Source organism: Podarcis filfolensis, assembly GCF_964270895.1.
Source record: "Podarcis filfolensis genome assembly, chromosome: 13".
Lineage (NCBI taxonomy): Eukaryota > Metazoa > Chordata > Lepidosauria > Squamata > Lacertidae > Podarcis > Podarcis filfolensis.
Genome location: NC_139615.1, coordinates 16,242,696 through 16,269,077, shown reverse-complemented (window position 1 = coordinate 16,269,077; position 26,382 = coordinate 16,242,696). Strand labels below are relative to the sequence as shown.

The window sequence follows — 26,382 nt, the reverse complement described above, 5'->3', positions numbered from 1 at the left end:
AGCAGGCTGGCCAGATGTGCGTCTCCAAGTCCTGGGTGGGGGAGCTGGGTGGGACAGATGTGACTCAGCTCTGCCTGCCCAGGTACTCAGTCAAACATCAGCCCGGACTGGAGGAGGGGGAGATAGATGATGGTGTAAAATAAGGATCAACAGTCACACTCCCTCTTGTCTTCTGGTAGGAGACATCAAGTGGGCCTTTTTAATGATGTTGCCCTGTCTATGGAATTCCCCATTCCTTTGGCACCAGACAAAGACCTTTTGCTTCTTCCAGGCCTTTTAAGTTTTGATCCAAAGCTTGTAATCCTATACACATTTACCTGTGTATGGCCCCACTGAACTCGGTAGACATGTGTACGATTGCAGACTTTACCATTTTAACTTGCTGCTTTTAATTGCTGCTTGTCTTGTTTTTTTAATTGTCTGTTTTAATACTTATTTTGCATTGTTTCCATTATTACATATCTTATTGTGAACCACCCAGGGAACCTCCTTGACTGAAAGGTGGAACAGAAATAAACCAGGGTCACTGAAGCAGCATCTGTCTCCCAACCAGGTCTGAAACCAGACTGGAATAAAAAACAAGAATTGTGACACCTTAAAGACTAACAAATTCAATGGAGTACGTATGTGTATGCCACAATAAACTTGTATGTCTTTAAGGTGCCACAAGTCTCTTGTTTTTGCTGCAAGAGTGACTTACAGCATCATCCTAACCATGTGTCCTACTCAGAAGTAAGTCCTATGGAATTCAGTGAGGCTTACTCCCAGATTAAATGGGTTTAGGTTTTAAAAATGTAACCCACTACAGTCATACCTCATGTTACGTTTGCTTCAGGTTGAGTGTTTTCAGGTTGCGTCCCGCGATGACCCAGAAGTAACGGAATGGGTTACTTCCAGGTTTCACTGCTCACACATGCGCAGATGTGCAAAATGATGGCATGTGCAGAAGTGGCGAATTGTAACCCGCACATGCGCGGATGCACAGACACAGGTTGTGTTCTGTTCAGGTTGTGAACGGGCCTCCAGAACAGATCCCGTTTGCAACTAGAGGTACCGCTGTACAGATCGGAATACAGTGGTACCTCAGGTTAAGAACTTAATGCGTTCCAGAGGTCCGTTCTTAACCTGAAACTGTTCTTAACCTGAGATACCACTATAGCTAATGGGGCTTCCCGCTGCCGCTGCCCCACCACCGCTGCACAATTTCTGTTCTCATCCTGAGGTAAAGTTCTTAACCCGAGCTACTATTTCTGGGTTAGCAGAGTCTGTAACCTGAAGCGTCTGTAACCCGAGGTACCACCGTACTTAGTTTCACCCCAAAAGTTGTCCTGCTGCTGCTGCTAGCCCTTCAAACTGGCCCAATTGTAAATTAGAGACCAGCCTATACAGGCAGGAAAGTTGTAATGGTGATTTATTTAAGAGGCGTCAAAACACCACTTCCTTTAACGAAGCAGGAACATGTTTCTGTGGCAATGATGCATCAGTCACTGGACTGACCAAACCAGACAGTCCTCTTAGGCGACCTGTTCCGGGTCAGGAAGAGTCAAGCGAGAACATTTTGGGGCGGACTTCACCAAGAGTTTTAACGGCATCCTCAGGTGAAGTTAACTGAAATGCAACCTGTAGCAAGAGGTCAAGGGATTCCCCACTGCAGGACTTTACAGTCAATGTGGCCCCTTCCAAGCTGGTTTCTTATTCTTGTTGTTGTTGTTTAGTCGTTTAGTCGTGTCTGACTCTTCATGACCCCATGGACCAGAGCACGCCAGGCACTCCTGTCTTCCACTGCCTCCCGCAGTTTGGTCAGACTCATGTTTGTAGCTTCGAAGACACTGTCCAACCATCTCGTCCTCTGTCGTCCCCTTCTCCTTGTGCCCTCCATCTTTCCCAACATCAGGGAATCTTCTCTTCTCATGAGGTGGCCAAAGTATTGGAGCCTCAGCTTCAGGATCTGTCCTTCCAGTGAGCACTCAGGGCTGATTTCCTTCAGAATGGAGAGTTTTGATCTTCTTGCAGTCCATGGGACTCTCAAGAGTCTCCTCCAGCACCATAATTCAAAAGCATCAATTCTTCGGTGATCAGCCTTCTTGATGGTCCAGCCCTCACTTCCATACATCACTACAGGGAAAACCATGGCTTTAACTATACGGGTTTCTTATTCTACACGATGATAAAGCAAACTGTCAGTGACAACAACAACAGAATGAAATAAATGTTTTCCCCAAGAATGACACTGAGCTGCTGTTTAGAGGAGGAAGATGAAATTAATTTCAAGCAGCCTGAGGTGACATAACCTTAAGTGGAAAGGTCTGAACCCCAATATAACTAGTTCAACGACTTGAAAGTAGAAACCCTGAAAGGGGGGGCAGTGAAAAGGGACAATGAAATGTAAATTATTCCTGAGCCCCCCATCAGTTCTCTCACAACTTGAACACTCTCCCTTTCCCCCATGAGATAAGCTGGTGGCGAAATTCATCTTATCTCAACCATAGTTAAATATTTATTAGGCTTCTCCTGCCAGAAAGGTGGCACAAGATACAAACCGGAAGGGAGATCCAGCCGATATTAAATGTTGCCTGTGTCTTTGCGTTTAAAGGGCAGGGTGGTTGTTGTTTTAAATGTAAGTTGCACTGGGGGAAGGAGAGAGGGAGAGCGCTGATCAGTGTAGACACGGAGGAGGAAATTAACCCCTTAATCCTCTTTGCTGCTATCCTGAGGGAAATCCCCTTTCGGGAGTTAGTTTTTGCACTGAGAGCAATTCCTAACTGACTGCCAACCTGTAAAAAAAAAAAAAGCATTTCATTCCACATCTAAGAAAGGCCCTTATTTATTTAATTTTAGGAATGAGATCTGCTGCCATGGTGGGAGGGAAGGGCTCTAGCAATCTCTTTTTGAAGTAGAGGAGAAAGGAATGAGGTCAAGTGGCTCAAAGCAGGAAGGACCAGAGCACCTTCCTGACTTTCAGCTGCCAAGAAAATTGCTCTTTGCCCCAAGGGAGTGGCAGTCTTTAAAATGTGCAGGTTGGCATTAAGAGGGGAGGGGACAGGAGCATGATGTGTGTGTGCGTGTGTGCCTCTATATATGCATATGTACAGTCATTCAAGCGGGTGAACAGGTGCAAGATTAGAGAGGTCCTGACAGGCAAAGAGGAGGAGTAAGTTTCTGTCTTCTCCACACCTCAAATTTTTTTTTCTTCCTCCTCCAGTGCCTCAAAAAATCACATCAACCTGCTTATCCAGCCACTCCCGGCCAGGATAGTCCTGCTCTCGACGCTTATCACACATTGCACTTGATCAAGAAGATCCCAGGAGTTCAGGGGTCCCAACCCACCTGATTTTACTCCATTTCCAGAGGACCTGAAGGGCTCCCTCCTCCCTCCGCTCTGCTCCTAATCCATGAGCATCATTCACTTTCCAGAGACTTCAGCAGGCCCCGGCTGAGCCTGACGTCTCTCTCCTGCCTTCGCCCACCAAGCCAAGGACTTTTACCCTCTTTCCACCACTGCCATGGGATTCCAGCTACTCCTCTTTGGGCTGCCTGCCCTTGGGATCTATGCCCTGACATCCCACTGCCTGAGAAAGAAGCCACATCTGCTCCACAAGCCACACAGGTTTCCTGTTCGATGCCGGCACGTCTCCCACCGGGGCGGTGAGTTCTGCAAGGATGTTCGCTTGGCGGCGGCGGGGGGGGGGGGAGCATTGACAGAGGTCTGGGAGGGGAGGGGGTGGCGTGCTGCAGCAAGCCAGGGCTGAGAGAGCGAAGCCTTAATTCCTAGCAGCTAGCCCTCCCACTCTCCCAGTTCTGACAGGTGCAGATGTCTTTGTTTCTGCTCCAGTTCTCTAGACCTGCAATGCTGCATTCCTATCACAAAAAGATCAGGCACTTGCGTGTCCCTGGAAGGGGAATGGGGTAATGCCATGCCAGCCCTTAGGAAGCTGAGTGCCGGCCTTCTGTCAACATCTCCGTTTTCTTCCCAGGTGCTGGAGAAGAGATTGAGAACACTTTAGGAGCCTTTAGCCAGTGAGTGTTGTCCCCCCCCCTTACACCCCATCCTGCCTTGCACTGATGTTGCTGCTACAGCCATCCAGCCTCCCATGCTGATCTTTCTCTCCGCCCTTCCAGCGCACTGACCCAGAGGACAAACCTCTTGGAGCTTGACTGCCACATGACAAGAGATGGGGTTGTGGTCGTGTCCCATGATGACAACCTGGAACGCCAGACAGGGCATAACATCAAGATCAGCGAGACGGACTATAAGGTTTGCGACGTACCCTGCCCCTATTCATTACTATTTGTGATATTTACTAGAGTTGCGTCCCTCTTTCTGTCTGTGGTAGAACACAAGGCAGCACCTGTCTTTGGAACTCCCTGCCTCTTGAGAACTAGAAGGGGCCCATACTATAGTTTTGGATGCCCACTGAAAACTTCATTTCATCAAGCCTATCCATCCAGAGAACTTACCCTAACCCATATTCATTTTTTAAAAAAATCTGATCGTATCTGTGTTTTTATAATTATTTTATGTGTATTTGCTTATTAATACTGTGGATTTTAGCTATGGTTTATCTACAATTTTATTATGTACCCCACAGAGAGCTCTTTGATTAAGCAGTTTGTACATAATTCTAAACGAAGGAAGGACGATGAGGTAGTGAATGTGGAGTTCCCAGGTGGTCTCCCCTCCAGCCACTGACCAGACCCTAAGCTGCTTAGCTCTGGCAAGGTGGCTGAATAATATATATATATATATATATATATATATATATATATATATATGTAATTTTTAAATTAAATTTTCTGTTTTACAATTTAAAGTCTTCCTTCATACATCCTTAAGATATCAGTGACTTCCCTTCTTCTCTTTCCGTGGTTCATTTTACATATCATCAATCATATTTTACAAAAACTAAACCATTCAGTATTTCATGATTACATCCATCAAAACTTATTGAAGTTATCTTAATGCTGCCAGCGCTTTCAGCTGTACACAGTTATTTCACATATATTCAATAAATGTTTTCCAATCTTCTCTAAACATATGTTCTTCTCGTTCTCTTACTCTATAAGTTAAGTCTGCAAGATGAGCATATTCTGTCAACTTAAGCTGTCATTCTTCTTTGGTTGGGACCTCGCTCGTTTTCCCTTTTTTTTGGCTAACAAAACACAGGCTGCAGTAGTGGCATACATAAATAACCTTTTCTGACACCTGGGAATTTCAGTCTGAATTACCCCCAACAGAAAAGACTGTTTTGGGGGGGGGGGAAGTACTTTTAAACATTTTCCCCCCAATTCATTATGGATCATTTCCCAATACTCTTTTACCCTTTTACAAGTCCACTGCAGGTGACTGAGTCATGTGCCTAGAAGCCATTTGCTGGAGGGCAATGACCCTAAACCCAGGACCTGCCCCCACCCCAAAGAACCCAGGGGTCCTGACCCCAAGCTATGTTCTAAGCCCCCCAATCCCACATCTCCCCAAGAAAACCCAGGTGTCCTCCTGGCTCCTTAGTCCTTACCCTAATTGTGTCCCATAGGATCTGCCACCCTATAAGGATTCTCTGGAGGTGACCTTTTCCCCAGGTGAGTAGGAGGAGTAGAGCTGCATTGGTTTGAGGGGTGCTGTGTTTGGGGTGCTCACGTGTGGTGGGGTTGTGCACCAGCAAAGTATGCTCCACCTGCTGCATAAGCCACCCTTTCCAACAGGACGCTACTCCCATGGCAAAGACCACCGGATTCCACGCTTGGAGGAGGTTTTCCAGAAATTCCCTGGAGTACCGGTCAATCTAGAAATCAAAGAGGATAGCGACGAACTCATACGAAAGGTATGGGGGCAACAAACTACTCGTGCTTCTTTACTTTCCAATATCTTCATTCTAGGTCATGACCCAGATTTTTGCTATTCTCCCCTTTCAATATTCAGACCTCACCCTACTCCTAATCAGGGACACACAGCTCATCACACCTTATAGTGGGTTATGCTAACCTAGGCAACATCAGTGCTGCTCTCCCATCTCCACATTTTCACTCTCCCACTCATAAAAAGGAGTCTCGTTGCACCTTAAGGACAAATATAAATTTATTGTAGCACAAACCTCTGGGGACTAGGCACTAAGCTTCATCAGATGCATCCTTGGATGAAGTGGGCTCTAGTCCACAAAAACTCACACGGCAACAAATTGCTAGTGATTAAGGTGCTACGCAAGGCTCATTTTTTGTTTTTGCTCTAACAGACTTAACATGGATACTACCCTCCCTGGGATTTCCCTCCCAGTCATATAACTCAGCCACATTTGTAAGGAAGCTGATCTTTGTAGTCAACTACCAAGTTGAAATTAATTTAGACTGCCCTGGTCCAGACACTTAGCTCACACCAATGATTAGTAACTAGAGAGACCATCTGTCCCTTCCCACAATGATCTTCCATTCAGTTTCCAGAACTTTTGCTTTTGAGAAAAACCTGTTAACTGAATCCATGTTACTCTGCCTTCTTCCTCTTGCGCACAGGTAGCAGATCTTGTCCGAGAATACAATCGCTCCCACATCACCATCTGGGCCGCCTTTGAAGGGAAAGTACTGAAGAAATGCTGCGCAGCTGTATGTTATTGACAGTTTTTCATCCACCTTCATAGCTATTGGGCTCTCGGTAACTGATATGCTGGCACCGTTAAATGAGGCAATGCCTTTGATTGGTCCAGGTTTCTGACTGTAGAACAGTATGCAGGTTTTCAGACTATACAAGACTCTTTCATATAGCAAAAAAATAAAAATAAAAATAAAAATGAGGCATGGGTCAAAAGTACATGCCATAATAAATCAATCAGGGCATGGCTAGGAGACAGCTTCCTGCTTTCTCTGTTTGCTTCTTTGCCTACACTGTTCCAACTTGTTAAGCTGTCAGGTTCCTCTGTCAATGACCTTGGGGGATGTACATCTCTGCAAGGTATCAGGAGCTCCCACAGGGAATTCTGACAACCCTACAACTCATAGGCTTGCTTGGGGGAAGATAAATGTCCAAACCAGTTCAAGTGTGCAGTGCAGATGTATGATACCCACAGATATGTCCCAGATGAGCTGAAGGAATCAGTGGGGGTGGTGACGACATGTTCCGTATTTCTTCCTGGCTATTAAGCCTAGAAACCACAAAACCCTCACCTCATTTTTTCCTCTTTGCCCATTCCCCCAGAACACAGAGATGCCCTACATCTTCTCCATTAAACGTGGCATCACGATCCTTCTCCTGTACTACATAGGGATCCTGCCGTTTGTGCCGCTGAAAGAAACCTTCCTTGAGTTTCCATTGCCCTCCATTATGAACAGGTGACAGAAGCTGGGGGAGGTGTGTGTGTGTGTGTGTGTCTGTGTGAAAAGAAATGTAAAGGTTCAGAGGGGCAGTTTTCCTGGTGTAAGGATCAGCAACTGGAAGTCTTTTTCCAAGACATTTTGTCCATCTGCAAATCTCAGGGCTCCACAAGCCCGCTGATACCTCCGTGTGTTTGTGTGTGTGTTGCTATGTTGTCCGCATACGCCTCGGCACTCACACCTTAACATCAAGAACAGAGGGAATGATGGCTAAATGGAATGCCCACGTTGGAAGGCAGAAGATCTCTGAGTACCAGTCACTGTTGCCTTCACGTCCTGCTAGCGGGCTCCTCAGAGGAATTTTGCTGATCCTCTTGGAAAGCAAGATGCTGGACTAGGTGGACCTTTGGTCTGATCCAGTTAGGACTCAACTGGTGTAATTTAGACTATTTGACAGAGCTGGATTATCCACTGGACTCTCAGTAACTGATATGCAGGCAATCATATCCATGGATTTTTTTGGATGTTGGTGGTCATGCACATTCATAACTTCTCTCTCTAAATCTGGGACCAGAAAGAGTGGGAAAGGAAATGATTATCACTGACTCTGGAAGGGAAGTAAGGTCCAACCAAACACAGGGAATGAGGTACCTCTGGAAGAAAAGTCAGGTCCAAGTGAGTTCACACAGGGGGTGAGGTACTGAGGACCAGTTAAAAACATTGTACCAACAGCTTGTTAGGAGCAGCATGAGTGATGAAGTGACATGGTTCTAAAAAAACTCAGCACTTAATTAAGCAGCTGAGCTTGCATGATGGGATGCTTCTTCATAAAACAACAGAATCTGAACAACAACAACAACAAACGCCTAGCATGCCCCTTCTTAAACTTAAAAAGACGCCGGCAAAGTATTTCTGCCACTGCCAAGCTAGATTTTGCTCGGCACTGGAGGTTTGCCAAAGTCCCATCTGTTTCACATGGCCTTAGTATGTCCTGAGAACCTGCAATTACGCACAAATTAAGCAAACAACTTTTGGTGGCCAGAGGTACAAAAAAGAGAGAATATTACTTCTTGAAACCTAACTGCCATTTGCCTCTTTCACTGAGTAATAATACTATGCCCAAGCAGAATAGACATGAGGCTTCTCCTCTTATTAAAACATTTTTTATTCCTCTATAACTGTTTTTTGTTTGCACAGTTAATACTGTTATATTTATTAAGATGAAGGAAAGGGAAGTGAAAACTAAGTGTGATGTATAATTCTTCCACAATGGTTTGCAAGCTGGGCTGTCCACATCCCTCCTGCTTTCTGTATCCTATAATTTACTTGTAATTTTGTATATAATGGATAACCTATTGATAAAAACCTAGCCTTTTTTAACAAATAGAAAGAAACTTAATATATTGGGGAAAAGTTTATAGCCTAGCCATTTCCTTAGTATTCCAAGTTTTATTTTGGACTGGAGGAGCATTCATTCATCTGAGCCCCTGCTTGCAGTTTGAGGTTGTATAGTTCAGGCACAGGTTTACCAAGCAACTGAGAGCGAGACTCAAGTTCAGCTGGACATGACAGGCTTTTCCTGGTACCCTTAGGCCTTCCCCATGTCATATTTGTATGTTATAAGAAGTATAACAAGTGAGTTAAGTTAATTTAAATGTTGTGCTCATTGAGAAAAAGTGTGGGTGTGAGTGAGGGAGTGAGGGAGTGACTTGGGTTTTATGAAACTGTGTTGGAACTGATAGCTTAGAAGAGGAATGGGAGGAAATGAGAACTTCTCAGTAATTTGTTAACTCTGCCGCCTTTTTGTTTTCCTTTAATTGCAGGACATATTTTCCAGTAAAAAAGGGCTGGTTTGGAGCACTGGTGGCTAAATTTGCCCACAGGTGAGTGAAAGCAAGCAATACTTTACCTGCTCAGTTCTTAAGAAGCCTGCTCACCACCAAACCTGACCCATTTCATCACCTGCTGCTTCCCTCTTCTGTATCTCTAATCTAGAGAACTGACTGATGCTCAAAACTATCAGGATAGGGAGGTCCACATGAACCACCCACCTGATTTCCCCCCTCTCCACTTTTAGCTGCTGTTCTTTTTTTTCTTTCTTTTTTTAGGTCATAGTGGGTCATGGTTTTGTTAAGGGGGCCATCACAAAAGGTAAAGGGGCAGTTTCTCTTGTTCTCTCTCCCTCCCCCAAATGTTACCACTTGAACTGCTCCGATATACCCCACCATATTTTCCTTTCTTTTATAGGATGACAATGCGGAGAAAGCTTTTCAAGCATCTGGAAGACAGAGGAATACAGGTAAATTAACTTGGAGGAATCAGGAATTATAGTCCCTCCTTAGCAGAAACTGCTGAAGGCTGAGCTAGAAGACTTTAGCCCGGTATTTAAGTATTTTGCAATAGGTGGCAAGGGAAAGAGGGATATTTGACTTCTTTATGTCACTATTAGCTATATTTACATATAGTATGTGCCCGAGAGGCACAGAGTCATATTAATAGAGTATTATTGTGTGTTCAGGAAAAAGAGCTGCATAGTTCATGTTTATATGTGCAACAACCCTGGGTGGTAGGTAGCTGAGAGAGGTGGGCCCAGCGCTTTCACCTACCTCAGCAAGTATCATGGCTTTCACTGTTTTAGGATTTGAGAGTGTGCTTATAAATGGTTGTGTCCCTTTCCTAGGCAGCAAGGGGTGCCTAAATCAGGTTTTTTTAAATGGATTATATCCTCCTCCTAAGCAAACTATGGTATCTTAAAGACCGAACTTTGGCTGCATTGCATGCCATCTATTTAAATCACATTACTCCCTCCCAAAGAATCCTGGGAACTGTAGTTGGTTAGGACATTAATAGCTCTATGGGGATAAACTACAGTTCCTTCTTTTAGGGAAGTCATGTCTTTTAAATGCATGCATGGTGCAAATATGCAGTCTCTTTCTCTTTCTCTTTCTCTTTCTCTTTCTCTTTCTCTCTCTCTCTCTCTCTCTCTCTGTGTGTGTGTATGTGTGTTTTGCTTTACTGCAACAGATTAATTCAGCTCTCCTCCTCCTCTGTAGTTGCAACTACAGCCTTGTGAAAGTACCGTAGCTCATTACTCCCACATTTCAGGTAGGGAGCCGAGATGTAGAAACAGTAGCATATTTAAGACACATGTTGCCAGATTTGTGTCATGCGTACTTGAAAGCTTAGTGGTGCTTATGGCATGCGACGGAATGCCGCTTTAACAAGTTCATAACTGAGACAAAATCTCAAGCAGGAATTTCCTCCCTCAGAGCTCACACAACCCGCTCTATATTGGTTCTCAGATGCCTGTGGCATTAGTGCAACCATCTTGTGTTTTCCAATCAGTAAAGTCATCCTTATGATTTTTCCTTACCAGGAAGTTTTCTTCTTCTTCCCAGAAAGAGCATCTTGCTGAGTGCAAAGCAGTTATTGTGGCTTTTCCTCCACCACCAACATCCTGCTTGCAGGGAAAATGTTGACTGAATTAATAGCTGCATAAATAAGTGATCAGCTAGAACAACTAAGGGCTCCACACTCAAACCCGTCATCTCTTTTTTCTTTGTTTCCGTATAGGTTCTTCTTTGGGTCTTGAATGAGGATAAGTATTTTGAGGAAGCCTTTAGCTATGGAGTCTCCGGAGTCATGACCGATTATCCCACCCTCCTCCGGAAGTATCTAGACGCTCACCCGCCCCTTTGTAGTGAATGATCCTCAATATGGGAGAATAGCTCCCAACTGGAAAAGGGGGAGAGGTGTGTGAGGTCAGAAGAGAAGAAAAGACATTTTGTTGGGGGTGGGGGTAAAACAAGAAACAAATAAACCTTACTGTTACTAGTAGTGTGTTGTGTTTTCATTGAATGAGCAAGGTATGTGCAGAGTGTCTAGGATTTTATCTGGCCACAGTTGTGCTAAAGCACACTATTTGCTACAGCCCTGTTGCAGAAGCCTGAAAACCTTAATTTGTATATTGCGCTTCTAGTCTTTCTTGATTATAGCAACAAGATCCCGAAAGAAGAAGAAATGGGGGAGGGGCCGTTAGCAACCTGGCTGCCGCAAAGATGATGCCTATGCCTGTTATCCTGCTGAAGGAAGGCACAGACACTTCCCAGGGGATCCCTTAGCTTGTGAGTAACATAAATACCTGCCAAGTCATTGCAGAGGCCGTCCAGACTTCTCGGCCCTCGGGGCATGGACAAGCTCATTGATGATGACAGAGGCAAAGCAATAATAATAATAATAATATTTTATTTATATCCCGCCCTCCCCAGCCGAAGCCAGGCTCAGAGTGGCTAACAACAGTAAAATAATACCACATTCTAAAATCATTTCATTATAAAATCAGTTCAAATTAATGGCAACCATTGGGCGAGAGTTCTGTGAGGATTGCCAAAGGAGGGGGGTCAGACTGTGCCTTGGCCAAAGGCCTGGTGGAACAGCTCTGTCTTGCAGGCCCTGCGGAAAGATGTCAAGTCCCGCAGGGCCCTAGTCTCTTGTGACAGAGCGTTCCACCAGATTGGAGCCGCAGCCAAAAAAGCCCTGGCTCTGGTTGAGGCCAGCCTAACCTCCCTGTGGCCCGGGACCTCCGTGCAACATACCAGGAGAGGCGGTCCCTTAGGTACGAGGGTCCTAGGCCATATAGGGCTTTAAAGGTTAAAACCATTTCTAATGATGGCGCCACCATCCTGAAGTTTCTCGATGTGATACACCCTGCTGCATAGACACTTGTGGACACTGCCAATTCATGGGATGCCGAGGTTGGCAATGGCACCACTTCAGTTACACTTCTAGCTGCTGAATTCGGAAAGCAAATCAAGCCCTATGTGGAAGAAGGGCTGCACCCCCAGATCATCATCGCTGCCTTCCATACTGCAACCCAGCTGGCAGCGAATAAGATCAAGAAGATCGACATTAAGATCAAGAAGACCGACCGAGAGGTGCTGCAGAGCCTGCTGAAAAAGTGCGCAAGCACAGCCTTGAGCTCAAAGCCGATTTCCCACCAGAAATAGTTCTTTGCCAAGATGATGGTGAATGCCATCATGATGCTGGACGAGCTGCTGCAGATCAAAATGATTGGGATCAAGAAGGTGCAGGGAGGAGCCCTTGGTGGATTCCCAACCGGTGGCAGGAGTTGCCTTCAAGAAGACCTTCTCTTATGCTGGCTTTGAGAAGTATAAGCCCAACATTGAGCTGGAGCTCAAGGCGGAGAAGGACAATGCTGATGTCAGAGTCCACACTGTGCAGGATTACCAGGCCATCATGGATGCCGAGTGGAACATCTTGTATGACAAGCTTGATAAGCTGCACAAGTCAGGGGCCAAAGTCATCCTCTCCAAGCTTCCGACTGGTGGCGTGGCTACCCAGTACTTTGCTGACCAGGACATGTTCTGTGCTGGCCGAGTGCCTGAAGAAGATCTCAAGAGGACCATGAGGGCCTGTGGTGGATCTATCCAGACCAGTGTAAATTCCCTGACCGATTATTTCCTTGGGTGTTGCGACCTCTTTGAGGAGACAGGTACAACTTCTTCACAGACTGCCCAAAGGCTAAGACCTGCATGATAATCCTGTGTGGAGGAGAGGAGATGGCGCGTCCTCTCCACGATGCCATCATGATTGGTAGGAGAGCAATCAATAATGACTCTGTTGTCGCTGGTGCTGGAGCTATAGAGACGGAGATCTCCAAGTACCTCCGAGACTATTCCAGGACCATTCCTGGAAACTACCAACAACTCTCCCAAACTTCTTCCCCAGTCCATGGCAAAACACAAACTAGAATTCCACCTCGCAAAAACCCTGAATAATATGCCCACACAAAGAAGCACAAGTGAAGTCAGTCATCTGCAAGAATGTGTAACTATTTTAATGCAGGACTTCAAACTCTTCTCCAATATTGTTTATGGAGAAAGATTTAGGAAAAGCTAGCGAAATGAATGAGATTTCCCCCTATTTCTGATGCTGTGAGAGACAAGGCAGGAATGGGATGCTTTGGGCAATAAAGAGATGGGTCTGGCAGAGCTCAGGGAGCTTACGCTATTTTCTTTCTTAAGACAAGCTTTCGTTTTCCTCTGTGCTTTTTGGTGTCAGCAGAGGCTGAGTGTAGCTGAGAGGGAAGCCAACATGTTTTCCCAGGTGGGTGTGTTGCTTGTTACCACCAGTCCCCATCCTCCCTGGGCACATTCCTGGCACTACCAACAAGCAGCAAGTGACAATACAAGTTTCTAGCTGTGGCTTCTGCTTTGCATTTGCTGATACTGAACTCTTCCCCAGAACTGCTGATATGTACACAGTAAGGAGGTTTGAGGTTGGTTTCCAATCAACACATGTACATAAGCCGCTTGAGTAAGGAACTTAAGTTTGCACATCCTTGTTTCATGCAATGAGCTTTTAAACCATCCCGACTCACACATCTGCCACCAGAAGCCCAGGGAGCATTCAGCTGTCCAGGCTAAAACTACTTTTTGTGCTCAAGCATGATGTCCTCATGCCAATACACCAGTGAGCCGAGAGAGTCAGTATTTTGCTATACCGGGGAATTTCGGTGTGTGCAATTAAAGTGGATTAAAGGGCTCTGTCACCGTAAAGCAACAAATCCACTTTAAAATAAACACGTTCTGTAGCTATTAAGGTGACAGGGAAATGCACTGACAAGTGTGTCATGAATGAATGGCTTATAAGATGATGTATAAATACTTGCAAGCAAATAAAGATGAATGCCCTATAAACAGATGATCAGGAGGAGTCCTACACACTATGACTGGAGAGGTTTTCACACCCCAAATTATGGGAATGCATGATGTGTGGGGCTGCCTTTGAAGAATGTTCAGAAGCTGCAATTGGAACAAAAATACAGTGGCTTGATTGCTACCTGGAACCAGGCAAACAGGGCCAGCCCACAGCAGACAGGTTACTGGCTGATGTTCTATATAGATCACATACAACCCCTGTTTTTAAACAGCTGTATTGGTTGCCAAGTTTATTTCTAGCCCAATCAAATCAGGGCTTGTCCACACTTCCTCTTGTCCTGCGCTCAGAAAGCACGGGTCCAAGTGGTTTTGCCTTTGCCCTTCCTCCTTCCTCTGCCAAACTTGCCCTTTAGTGATGAATTGGAACAAACAGCAATTCGAGGAAAACCTGATTGCCATTTGCTCCCCAGGAAAGCAACAGGAGAAAATGGAAGTGTGGGTTTAAATACCTAAATGACTTAGGCCCCAAATGTCTGGAAAACTGCCTCCTTTCCTACAGATGCTCTTGGGTGTTAAGATCAGCAGAGGGAGCCCTCTTGGTAGTTTCACCACACTCAGGGGCTCAGGGGTAGGGGTTCGAGAGAGACCATTATCTGTGGCAGCTCCTAGGTTGTGGGGTTCCCTCCCCACAGAGGTACGTCTGAAGACACGCCGTTGCCCTGGCCTTTGACACCTGAGATATAAATTTTCAGTAACCAATGAAATGTGATTTGAAGCTTTGGAATGTGATTTGAAGCTTTTTATTCCAAAAGCGTACAAAAGATGGGCTTCACAGCCCACTTACTCTTTTGCTCTTGCTGCAAACCACTCTTACTGCCAAGCAGAACATGGCGCCTGACTCAGTTATTTTCCTGTGTTTTCTCTTCACTTGGTCCTCTGGGTCCCCACTTGTTGCTTCAAAAGTTCTTTTTGGGTACCGTCAATTATTTTAATTGACTTACTTCTTCTTGCATCTATGCCATGTCCATGTGTGTTGGTTCAGTCATGGTTAGAATTAATTAGCTAATTCTCTCAAACCAAATAAATGTGTACATTTTGTTCCCCATCTGCCATAACAGATATGCATTATTTCCTGAGTTTCCCCCCATGTTAAACGTATACATTTTGATGCACTGTATGTATCTTCAATAAGCAGCCTTAGGTTAAGGTCCATGTGATAAATCTGCCAAGACACTCTGTTGCCAATGTCCAAAGAGCCTGATTCACGAGACTCTTAAGAGTGTGTGCATGAGAAACCTGTGTCTAGCTTGCGAACGATAAGGGGCTGGAACCAGGAACCAATTTCAACCTCATCTCTGGTCTGCTACTTCCTGCAAGTTCATCTACATGTCACACCTCCCTTCTCTCTCATGCCCCAACACTCTTATATGATCTTTAAAGTCAGAAAGAGAGAGTAAAAACCAATTGCCACAGGCGTGATACAGCATTTAATCCTGCAAAGATTCATAATTAAGGAAAGTTAAATAACTGTGTTAAGAACACTTACTAATGACTGAAATCACCTTAGCAAAGGTGGAGTTAGGACCAGTCAGATAAGACTCAATCCATGCTGAAGTGCCTTCTCCCAGACATGACACAGGAATACGACTGCCTTAATTTCATATCTAGCCAAAGCCACCATTTCCTGCCTCCTGCTCTGAGCTGAGTCAACCTCAGTGCTCAGATTATATAGTGGTCCAGGGCTGAAGTCAACTTAGCCATTTGAACTGGAAGCCCCAAGCCCTAGTCCCAGATGTTCAGGGCTCAGCTACTGCAAGAAAGTGGCAATACAGTTTGGCATCCATTAACAGGTTGCATGTTTCAGTGCTGAACCCCAACCTTTTAAAAACAGGTTTCTCTAGCTGAGCCCTAATTCCGATTAACTCAGTCCTAAAGGCTGGGTTGCCCCACATCTACCACTATCATTATTCACTATTACCTTACACATCCCTGCCCTTAATCCACTGGACAATGCTGTTTCTTTAGATACTCCTCCTTTGCCATCCTGAATTCTTCAGGGATGCTTTGTTGCCCTGAGAAGTGAATGCATAAGAAGTGGCCAATGCACACAAACATAAACAGTCCAAGAAAGAGAGAAAGAACAGCAAAGGCACCCTCTGCTATGAATGGTTGTGGGAGACAAGATTCTGTGGCTGTGCTGCTGCCACAGAATTGTTGCCTAATTTCAGAGTCACGGTAGAGAGACTCTTGGGGCTGAAGAAAATCCAGTGGTCACCTGTTCCAATCCCTGGGCTCTAATACAGTACAGTGGTACCTTGGGTTACAGACGCTTCAGGTTACAGACGCTTCAGGTTACAGACTCCACTAACCCAGAAATAGTACCTCAGGTTAAGAACTTTGCTTCAGGATGAGAACAGAAATCGTGCTCCGGTGGCGCGGCAGCAGTGGGAGGCCCCATTAGCTAAAGTGGTACCTCAGGTTAAGATCAGTTTCAGGTTAGGAACGGACCTCCAGAACAAATTAAGTTCTTAACCTGGGGTACCACTGTATCTTCAGCACATCAGTCCCATTATAGATCAAGTCACATAATCCTAACTAGAACATGCCACAAGAAGTAACAAGAAAAGTATAAGATAGCCCATGTAAAGCTGCCTTTCTTATCTAGTCCTTCCTCCAAGGAGCTCAGGATAGGGTGCTTGATTCCCACCTCACAACAACCCTGTGAGGTAGGATAGGGCTGAGAGATAGGGCTTGGGCCCCATGTTTGCAAAGTGTGCTTTATGGCTCAGTAGGATTTGAACATAGGTCTCTCCAACATTAGTCACCACCTCAGAGTGAATACTTGCTGCAGGAAACTTCAGCCATGCAAATTAAACAGTACAAGAGAAGGCAAAATAAAAACGTGAAATGACGCTGGAGAGCCACAACCAGACCAGAGCAGACAACTGGGTTGCACAGATGAATGGTCTCGCTCAGTACAGGACAGCTCTATATGCTCAAACTTATGCTTGGACGGCAATATGACAAAGCCACCATCCTCTGTCCACTGCCACTATCTGACTAAGTGGGTTCTCCTTCGCCTACAGAAGGTTTTGCCCTAAGAAACAAGCTAGGCTTCAAGGTGCCTAAGGATTCTCAAGCCTTTTTTTTTTTTTTTTGCTGCCACAGATTAACAACAAAACTACGACATCAATGAGAAGCTGGAAAGCAACGTAATCAGAATTTTGACACTGCGGAATTTGGGTCTCAGCAAATCCTGAGAAGGAGAAATTTATTGCACAAACTAATTGTTCCTCTTGTTGGAATCTCCCCCCCCATAAATTACACACACTCAGGGGTGCATATAAACTTTCCCATTCCAGTGGTTACTTCATGCACCTGACAAAGAGGACTGTGCCTCATCAGAGCATATGCCACAATAAATATATTTATGTATTCAAGCGGTTTATATATAACTTGACTACAATAGTCTCTAGGCGGTTTACAAAGATACAATACAAAAATTAAAGATCAGTTCAAACCATTATGTCAAACTTCAATTAAAATGCTTGCTGCAATGGAAAAAGTACTCAGTATGCGCTGGAAGAAGGACAATAGGAAAGTTTACTAACTTATTAAGGGGAGAAGGCACAAGCTGTTTTTGCTGCAACAGACTTAACATGGCTACCTCTCTCTGGCAGAAGACATTTGTGCCTATTTGCAAAAGCGTGTTGAGGACTTTAGAAGCACAACAGATTCAAGCTCCACAAATTCTGCTGGGTTATATACTGTGTGTCAGCATAGCCACTAGCTCAGGGTTGCTGTGGGTGTATAAAGCTGCACCTTATACCAAATGAGCAATTGTACTTTATTCCAGTTTAATTTCACCTTCTTGTGTACAGGGTTACTCCCTTTGTGTAATACCCATTCAGCCTGGTATTGTCTTCTCTGACTGGCAATGACTCTTTGGGGTCTCAGAAAGCAGAGATATTTCCCATCACTTGCAGACTGATCCTTTTTTTAAACTGGAGATGCCAAGGACTAAGCCTGGAATGTTCCAGAAGCAAAGCTGTCTGTCTATTACTGGACAATGGCCAGTTCCCATTCCCCTCCTCCTGAGAAATCCACACTGAAAAGTCTATTAAAGGTAAAGGTACCCCTGCCCGTACGGGCCAGTCGTGTCCGACTCTAGGGTTGCGCGCTCATCTCGCTCAAGAGGCTGGGAGCCGGCGCCGTTTACCTTCCCGCTATAAAGTGGTACCTATTTATCTACTTGCACTTAGGGGTGCTTTCGAACTGCTAGGTGGGCAGGAGCTGGGACCAAAAGACGGGCGCTCACCCCGCTGCGGGGATTCGAACCGCCGACCTTACGATCAGCAAGTCCTAGGCACTGAGGTTTTACCCACAGCGCCACCCGCGTCCCGAAAAGTCTATTACTAGTATTAAATACCATATCCATATGCTGTGATGTTTTATCTGTGCCAAGAGGCAACTTCCCGAAAAACAAAAACACACAGCTGCCTGACAGTCACTTCCTGATCTGAAACCTTCTAAGCTCCTGCTCCCCGCAACGAGGGGAAAGCACTCTGCACAGGCTCAGGGGCACTCACTGTTACCAAAGCCCCACGCAGCGCAAGCCACGCCCCGCCCCAGCATACGTGCCAGATTATGTGCTTTCTTTACTCCCTTCACCCGCCTCCTCTAAAAGTTCTGCAGTTCATTTGCATACTCTCCCCTCATTGGCTGAGCAGAAAGAGGAAGGAGCATAGGGGGAAAGCCCGCAGAGAGGAGGAGGGAGAGGGAAAAAAGGGGAGGAGACACCTTTGTTTCTCGGCTTTGGTTTGTAAACAAGAGGAAGTCTAGACTTCCAGCTGGAGCTTTTTCTGGGGGGCCACAGGTCTCTCTGTGGGGTGTCTCCCCCCACCCAAAATCCGCACCAACACCCTCGCCCTGACCTAGACGGGCCTCGGGGAAGCCAAGGGGCTCCATCAAAGACGGGCTTCTTCGGCATTTCTCTTCTGCCAGGTGAGATTGGTGGAGGGTGGCTCTGTGGAGAGTGGGCTCTGGAAGCAATATGCCACAATAAATCTTCTAGTCCTTAAAGTGCCAAGAATCCCGGTTTTGCGGGCGCCGGGGAGTGTTTACCTCTAATGGGAAATCGGGCTTTAGGGTGAGTGACTGCAGTGGGAGACTGTAAACACCTAATCGCGGTGCAATAATCCGACCGATACAAATAGGTTTGGTGAATAACAAGGGATGGAAGACATTCCAGCGGGTAATTAATTATTTTGCTCCTCCTTGCAGCAGGCACCTGTAATATGTTTCCCCGCATTGTTTTAGTAATGCCTGCCTGCACTTTGAACCACTACATAAATGATCTAGAATATGTTACGAACAAAAGGGGGCATTTCTCCTAATGTAAAAGTATGCCCCCTGCTTGTACTGGATTTCAAAAGAGCTGTTACATACTTTTAAAAAAGCCTCTACTGGGAAGGAAACGCTATACTGTATAGACAAAGGCTCTTAATTTTCAAGATCTTCTCATTCAGGATAAAATGGCACCCTTTATGTCTTGAGCGGTCTGTGATGTTGTTGGCCCCTAGAATACACTGCCAGCGCAATATTGATTAGAGGCACGGTGCCAAATGGAATCCTAACTGTCTATGAGAACATGTAATTCTCTGTATTTCCCAGGAGGCAGGATGATGAGCTAGAGCCAAATAAAGGAAATTTCCATTTTTTTCCAGCTTGAAATTTTTATATCGGACACGTTTTCAATTTGAATAGATCCCCCCTCATCACTACTTAGCCTTGAGATCAAATTTGACATCTTTCATATTGAGGGACATAAAGGTATCACACACACACACACACACACACAGAGGGAGAGAGAGAAGATTCTGCCCATCACATTTTTATTTTATCATACTGTATTCATATTTTATCATACTGTATTCATATTTCTATCATTACAAGTAATGGAAAAACATTTTGGCTGATTGGGTCAAATAGGGAAGTTTACCTAAAACTGGCAAACTTAGCAACAGTTGCCTACTTCTAACCTACTGAATGAAAATCACATTATTTTCATTTGCCAGAGAATCCAACTAGAAATTTCACTTAATGAGTATTCAAGCCTTATGTTTATAAACTGTTATCAGACACCCCACTCCTTCTACCTTCCCTCCTTTTGCATGCACATTACGTGTTTTGTATTTAATGGATAAGGATATTATTAAATGGACATTTAAATGTACATTTGGTAATGTTTTGTAATAGATTTTTTGGGGGGGGGCAGACCTAGGCAGCAATCCTATACACACTTACCCAGAAGTAAGCCCCACTGAACTTAATGTGGCTTCCTCCAAGTAAACAGGCACAGAACTGCATTGTAATATCTAACTTGGTTTACCCTCTCAGTCGTGGCCCCTCCCTCTTTCCCGAGAGGCTCCTCCCCAGTATTCTGTTAACCCCTCCCTCCCTTCTTCTTGAACCACATACTGTATAACACATTTTCACAAGAAACAGATAGCTTAAATATTGTATCCTACCCACATTCATGTCTTACTTTTCATTACTATAGAAAATATGAATGCAAGGGTTAAGGCCAAGCCCAAATTTAATGTGGAAACTGCCATCTTTGCCCTAAAAAGGAAGAGACCAAGGTCAAGACAGGCCCTGGGATTGAATATATACCTATTTACAAGGCTTCCATATTAAAGCACCTTAAGAAACTCCTCCTTTCCATTGTACCGCGTTTGCATGTAGTGGTCCATTGTTTTCTGCCATGTGAAAGAAAGTCCCCATTGTCTGATGAGGTCAATGTGTAAAGTGCATTATTATGGAAAGTGAACCCTTGTTCATATCCTGAGCGCCTTTGATCATCAAAGTGGAACCTAGATTACTTTATTATCATTTGTATCTAGCAGATGGTCAACCACACATTTATCTGCTAAATAAAATGCCTACTTGTTAGCTAGTATTTTTCACTGCCCATGGGGCAATGTTGTATTTTGCACAGAAGAGGAACTAAATCACAGACTGCCCCTTTACCAACCATATGCTCTCCAGTAATGAGATAAACCTTTTTGTTTAGTATTTCTCTACAGTTTGAGGAAAATTTTCACAGAGAATTGGGTGGGGGGGGGCTACTGAGGTTGTATCCCAGATGTAAAATAAAACCCCTTTCTTTTACCTCCCTCTTTTCATTCCTTTCTGTTTTGCCTCTACCACCTCATCTCTCTTTACCATTTCCTCTTCCAGTTGTTTGATCTCTGCACACACACCTTGTTCTTCTGAGCCACTATTGTAGCACATTTTTCTCCTCTTTTACCCCACCCCTAAACTAGGAAAAACACAGAATGTCTACTTGTACAGGAGGTGGAGACCAGAGCAATACAGTAGTTTGCAATAAGAGCAAAGAGGGGATGGGAAATCTGGAGGGTGCCGGGTCTTTTGCATCATAGAGTGACCCTAAATGTTGCTTCCCTTCCAAAAAAACCCCCAACCTTCTCAATTCAACTCCCAGTGTTATTTGTTTGCAAAGATGTGGAGCTACAGCCTCCATTTTCCCCAGCTCAGCATTCCCTTGCCTGGTTTGTTTCCTTTCAAGGAACCGCCTCTCTTTCCCTCCCCCATACCATGTTCCAGACTCCCTCCCCCCCCCTTCCCTGCCCCAGCCACTTCCCTTTGCAAAGCAAGCATCCCTCCCTCCCTCCCTTGCAAAGGGCTCTTCCTTTGCCTTCCTCCCCACTCCATTCCTCCCCTGCACCATTCCTTTAAGGCACTTTATTTCTGCTGGCCTCCCCTCTCCCCGTCTGGTCCTTCCACCCCATTTATCTGCAGGCTGCTTTGTTTCTATATCTCCTTCTTCCACATTCCAGCTGGAATTTTCTGTTTTCTCTGCCCTCTGGTTCTGCACCCTTCTACACCATTCCTCCATACTGCACTTAAGCATGCTTATCTGTGGCTTCCATCCTTTGGGTTTGCATTATTTTTTTTGCAGCTCTTCTCCCCCGCCGCCCCGTCTGCCCTGCCTCCTCACTGTCTGCATTCCTTAACAGCAATTCCTGTAGGTTCCTTAAACACTCATCCACCGCCTGCATCATACCCACCTCTCTCTCCCACCATCTTTTCACATCTGCACATTTTCTAGCATCCTTTGATCAGGTCCCAACCCCACCCCCAACAATGATTCCTTTTGTACGTTTTCGCCTCCTCGTGCATCTACCATTATATCATACCCACCTCCCAAGATTTTCATAAAATTAATCATTTCAAGTCCAGTCTGCTCAGGGAGACATAAAGCAACCGACCAGGGTAGGTGGTAAAGGTAAAGGGACCCCTGACCATTAGGTCCAGTCGTGACCGACTCTGGGGTTGCGGCGCTCATCTCGCTTTATTGGCCGAGGGAGCCGGCCTACAGCTTCCGGGTCATGTGGCCAGCATGACTAAGCCGCTTCTGGCGAACCAGAGCAGCGCACGGAAACGCCGTTTACCTTCCCGCTGGAGCAGTACCTATTTATCTACTTGCACTTTGACGTGCTTTCGAACTGCTAGGTTGGCAGGAGCAGGGACCGAGCAACGGGAGTTCACCCCATCGCGGGGATCTGAACCGCCAACCTTCTGATCGGCAAGCCCTAGGCTCTGTGGTTTAACCCACAGCGCCACCCGACATCTCTGAAACAGGGACTTAGGTACACATGACCAAAGGGAAAGCGGAACACATAGAGAGGTGGTGAATTTGTTTAAATTCTTTGACAATGTGCCAGAAACTCCCAGATCTCTTGGTGAAGGGTGGTAGGAATGAAGAGAAAGGAAAGCCAGGAATTCCTGAGTCCTGGCAGTCGCACCCATGGTTCCAGAGATTTTAGAAAGGCCACAAACTGAAGGCTCTTTGGAGAGGCACTACTTGGAAGAGCTAGGACACCTGGGTTCTATTCCTGGTAATGCCGCTTCATCACGAGATGATCAGAGTTGACCTACATCCTGGGGTTAATTACAGGCTGAGCCTCCAGGAAGCTGCCTAGGGAGGGAAAGCACGTGGTACTGTTTTTGTTTAGACACCAGACCGGTTAGGCAGAACTTGGCTGGCTCCCAGGGCTAAGAAGAAGCAGGTCCCGGGCACCCTGACTCCCCTGCTGTTTCCCCCCTCCACTCACGAGCCTGTCCATACCTTGGTAACCCTTTTCTCGTTGCTCCCTCTCTTTTAGGGCTTTCGGGGGGCTTCCTCCCGCCACCGCCCACACAGCTTCCCCTCTAGGGACTATCTGGTTCTTCACAACTCTCCTGAAGCTTCTCCCACTTGCGTGACCCCACCACAATGGTGAGGCTGTCCAAACCCAAAACTTTCCAAGCCTATCTGGACAACTGTCACCGACGCTACAGCTGCGTGCACTGCCGGGCACACCTGGCCAACCACGACGATCTCATCTCCAAGGTGAAAAGGGGGAGTGGGACGGTCCCTGGCACACTGCTATAGCGGGGGGGGGCAGCTCTCAGCACCAGAGGGGTTGTTTTCCCTCCGTCAATTGGTTTTCTACACTTGATCTTAGCCAAAAGGAGGAGGAAGGAAGAAGAGATAGCGTAAAAGTTGGGGGGAAAGGGTCAGGAAACTAAAGGGAGTCCTACTTTGATTTGCTGATATTAGCCCCATCTCAATAATCAGACAGCGATCATGTATCTAGCATTTTTAGTGTGCCTTTACAATCTTTTATCTTTGCTTGTCCTCACAGCAACACTGGGGGGGGGGTCACTTGACAACAAAATCAAGAAACCGGGTAAAAACACATTAGCACAAGGAAGCATTCACATTTTGCAGTTGTCCAGGACAGTGTGGATTTCCCAAGGCCACGTGCAAACTGTGGCAGGCACAGGATTTGAACTCTGATCCCTTGGATTGAATATTTTACCTACTGCCGCAGCTCCAGCATGAAAAGTCTCCGTCGAAACTCACAGCACTGTATGCTCCATCCCTTCCACTGGCTAGAGCCCTGGAACTGGGCCAGGTTATTCTGGGGAAATCACCAAGGCTCACCTCCCAAGTGGGCCAGGCTATAGGCCTAGAAGCTTTTCCTTGGTGAGCAATTTATAAATGCTCAGTAAGGAAGGGGAGGGATTAGAACACTTGCCAGTTGCGAGATCATATCCTAGGGAGCTACAGTTAACAAACAGGGACTATTTTAGACTTCCCCGGTGCTCAGAAGGAGAGGGCCGCTGATCAGAAGTGGAGAATGAAGGCAGAGAATGGGGAGAATTTAGGTGGGCAGCTTAGGGGGGGTATTGTCTTTCCTGAGCCTAACATTCAACTGCCATCTCCACCCTCCTGTGCTTGAGATACTGCAAGGTCAACAAGTTTGAGCTGCTGGCCGATTAATCATTACACAGAATCCAGTGTGGAGAGATGGGGTGTGCCTGAAAACAAGCCAGAGAACAAATAAGGAAATGCAGAAGGGAGCTGAGAAACCAGGGCTGAGGCTAAGGACCATCAGTTGAGGAGGGAGTGGCGGAGAGAGAGAGGTATGCAGCTGGAACAGAAGTCTGCTAGTTAGGACTGCTAACACCACACAAAGTCTGTTTATCTTTAAGGTGCCACGGGACTCCTTTTGTGTTTGCTGTCATTTGTTTGCCGTAACTAACACCGTGTCTATCCCTCTGGATATGGTCTCTTTTTTTAACCTGTTTTTTGTGTCTCTTGTCATTACAGTCTTTCCAAGGAAGCCAAGGTCGGGCATATTTATTCAACTCTGTGTGAGTATCACAGGAGGGGAGCAGCAGACTTAAGGCATAAAAACATAAAAGACAGCTACATACAAGGTTGAAGCAGCCAGCAACAACCAATCCTAAACCTTTATGTGGTCTTAAAAGTGGCTGGGGAAACCCAGCCAGATGGGCAGGGTATAAATAAATTATTATTATTATTATTATTATTATTATTATTATTATTATTATTATTATTAAAATGTTAGGTCTACAAGCTTGTGCCCTCAGGTGTGATGCTTTTCAGTGGAAGAGTATCCTTTTCCTTGTCTGGGGAGCATTTCCTTGTTCCCACTTATAGCTTGAAAAGCTGCAGCCCAGAGACAGGTTTATGAGTGTTCTCTCATCTTGCCATACATAGCACTGGAAGCGCCTCAGAAGCACAGGGCACAAGGTGGGGATAATACACTCACTTCCCCAACTCTTAAGGTCAGGAAGGCGGCTGGTTTTATTCCCGTGCTCATCAGAGGGGGCGGTTCGTGGCAAGCAGAACTGTGGGCCCTGGCCAATACCTGCCTAGATTGAGGCCCATCACTGATCTCAAGACAAGGTGAAACTCAGACTAGGAGAGCATCAGGGACTCCAACACCCTCTCTCTTTCCCCCCTTGCAGGGTAAATGTTGGATGTGGCCCAGCAGAGGAACGGGTGCTGCTGACAGGCCTGCATGCCGTGGCGGACATCTACTGCGAGAACTGCAAGACCACGCTTGGATGGAAATATGTGAGTCTCCCTTGGCATCCCCCACTCCCTGCTCCCCTAAAGACTCACACGCTGCCTTAAAGGAAGCTGACGCTTTCGTTCTCTCGTTCTGCAGGAGCAAGCCTTTGAGACAAGCCAGAAGTACAAGGAGGGCAAGTACATCATTGAACTCAACCACATGATCAAGGATAACGGCTGGGATTGAAAGAAACAAACAGAAACAGAACGGAACAAACGCTGCCACCTTTGGACAGCTACATATGTAAGGGGTGGAGCGCCAGAAATGACAATTTCCACAAGACTTGCCTCTGCCTTCCTAACCAAGGGGCTGCCATCCAAACCACCTTCAGGTGCACGGAAGCTGTGAAGGAAGCAGCGCTTCCGCCAGGAGGACATACTCGGGGCTCGGATATGTCGCCATCATGTGGCAAGAAGTGGCAGCACACCAGGAGACACCTAGGCCAGGGGCAGTGTGCAAGAAGGGGTTTGGGGTGGGGTGGGGTTTGTTGTACAGAGGGAGTTTGCATTAAATCACACAGGTGGGGGGTGGGGATGTACAGTGGGGCAGGGAAGGGGTGGGTTGTACAGTGTTTGTGAGTTTGTGCGAGTATGTATTATATAAATAAAAGCATTGAAGTGATACCGTTTTTCTCCCTACGGTGGGGGGCGGTGTAGACTGCAATGTCTGCCTAGAAAGGGATGTACTGATGACTCCAGTCTTGAGTAGTTGTGGCCTTGTTTGTCCCTCGTTATTTATTTGTTTCTGGCATTTCTAACCACCCCACCTTTTTCTAAAGGCCATATTCTTGGCAGGTTCCGTATGCCAAGAGCCAATAAGGGCAGCAGCAAAACAACAAATACATTACATGTAAGTGTTAGTGACTACTCCATTAGCCACACCTCCGTGTAAATTGCATCACTTCACAAGGTCCCAGTGAGAGAGACAATGAGCTTTGAACAAAGGGAGGT

General features: G+C 45.9%; 3 protein-coding genes and 1 pseudogene across 4 annotated transcripts in view; 3 read left to right on the top strand and 1 right to left on the bottom strand.

Annotated features, from left to right (window-relative positions):
- The window catches only part of CORO1A (coronin 1A), a 78,513-nt gene that overhangs the window by 41,531 nt on the left and 10,600 nt on the right, over window positions 1–26,382 (bottom strand). The window lies entirely within an intron of this gene.
- Window positions 3,049–11,133, top strand: GDPD3 (glycerophosphodiester phosphodiesterase domain containing 3). Its single transcript, XM_083582040.1, has 10 exons — window positions 3,049–3,645; window positions 3,975–4,017; window positions 4,120–4,255; window positions 5,532–5,577; window positions 5,701–5,819; window positions 6,502–6,591; window positions 7,181–7,314; window positions 9,120–9,179; window positions 9,544–9,595; window positions 10,870–11,133. The coding sequence occupies exons 1-10, from the start codon at window positions 3,504–3,506 to the stop codon at window positions 11,002–11,004; spliced, it is 957 nt and encodes a 318-aa protein (XP_083438166.1). The 5' UTR covers window positions 3,049–3,503; the 3' UTR covers window positions 11,005–11,133.
- LOC310747351 (T-complex protein 1 subunit eta-like) lies at window positions 11,485–14,812 on the top strand (annotated as a pseudogene). The gene is made up of 2 exons: window positions 11,485–11,512; window positions 11,848–14,812. The product of its transcript is annotated as a T-complex protein 1 subunit eta-like (transcript).
- YPEL3 (yippee like 3) lies at window positions 18,768–25,620 on the top strand. The gene is made up of 5 exons (XM_083582042.1): window positions 18,768–18,980; window positions 23,168–23,394; window positions 24,661–24,704; window positions 25,326–25,434; window positions 25,529–25,620. Exons 2-5 carry the CDS (start codon window positions 23,278–23,280, stop codon window positions 25,616–25,618), a joined length of 360 nt encoding a protein of 119 aa, XP_083438168.1. The 5' UTR covers window positions 18,768–18,980; window positions 23,168–23,277; the 3' UTR covers window positions 25,619–25,620.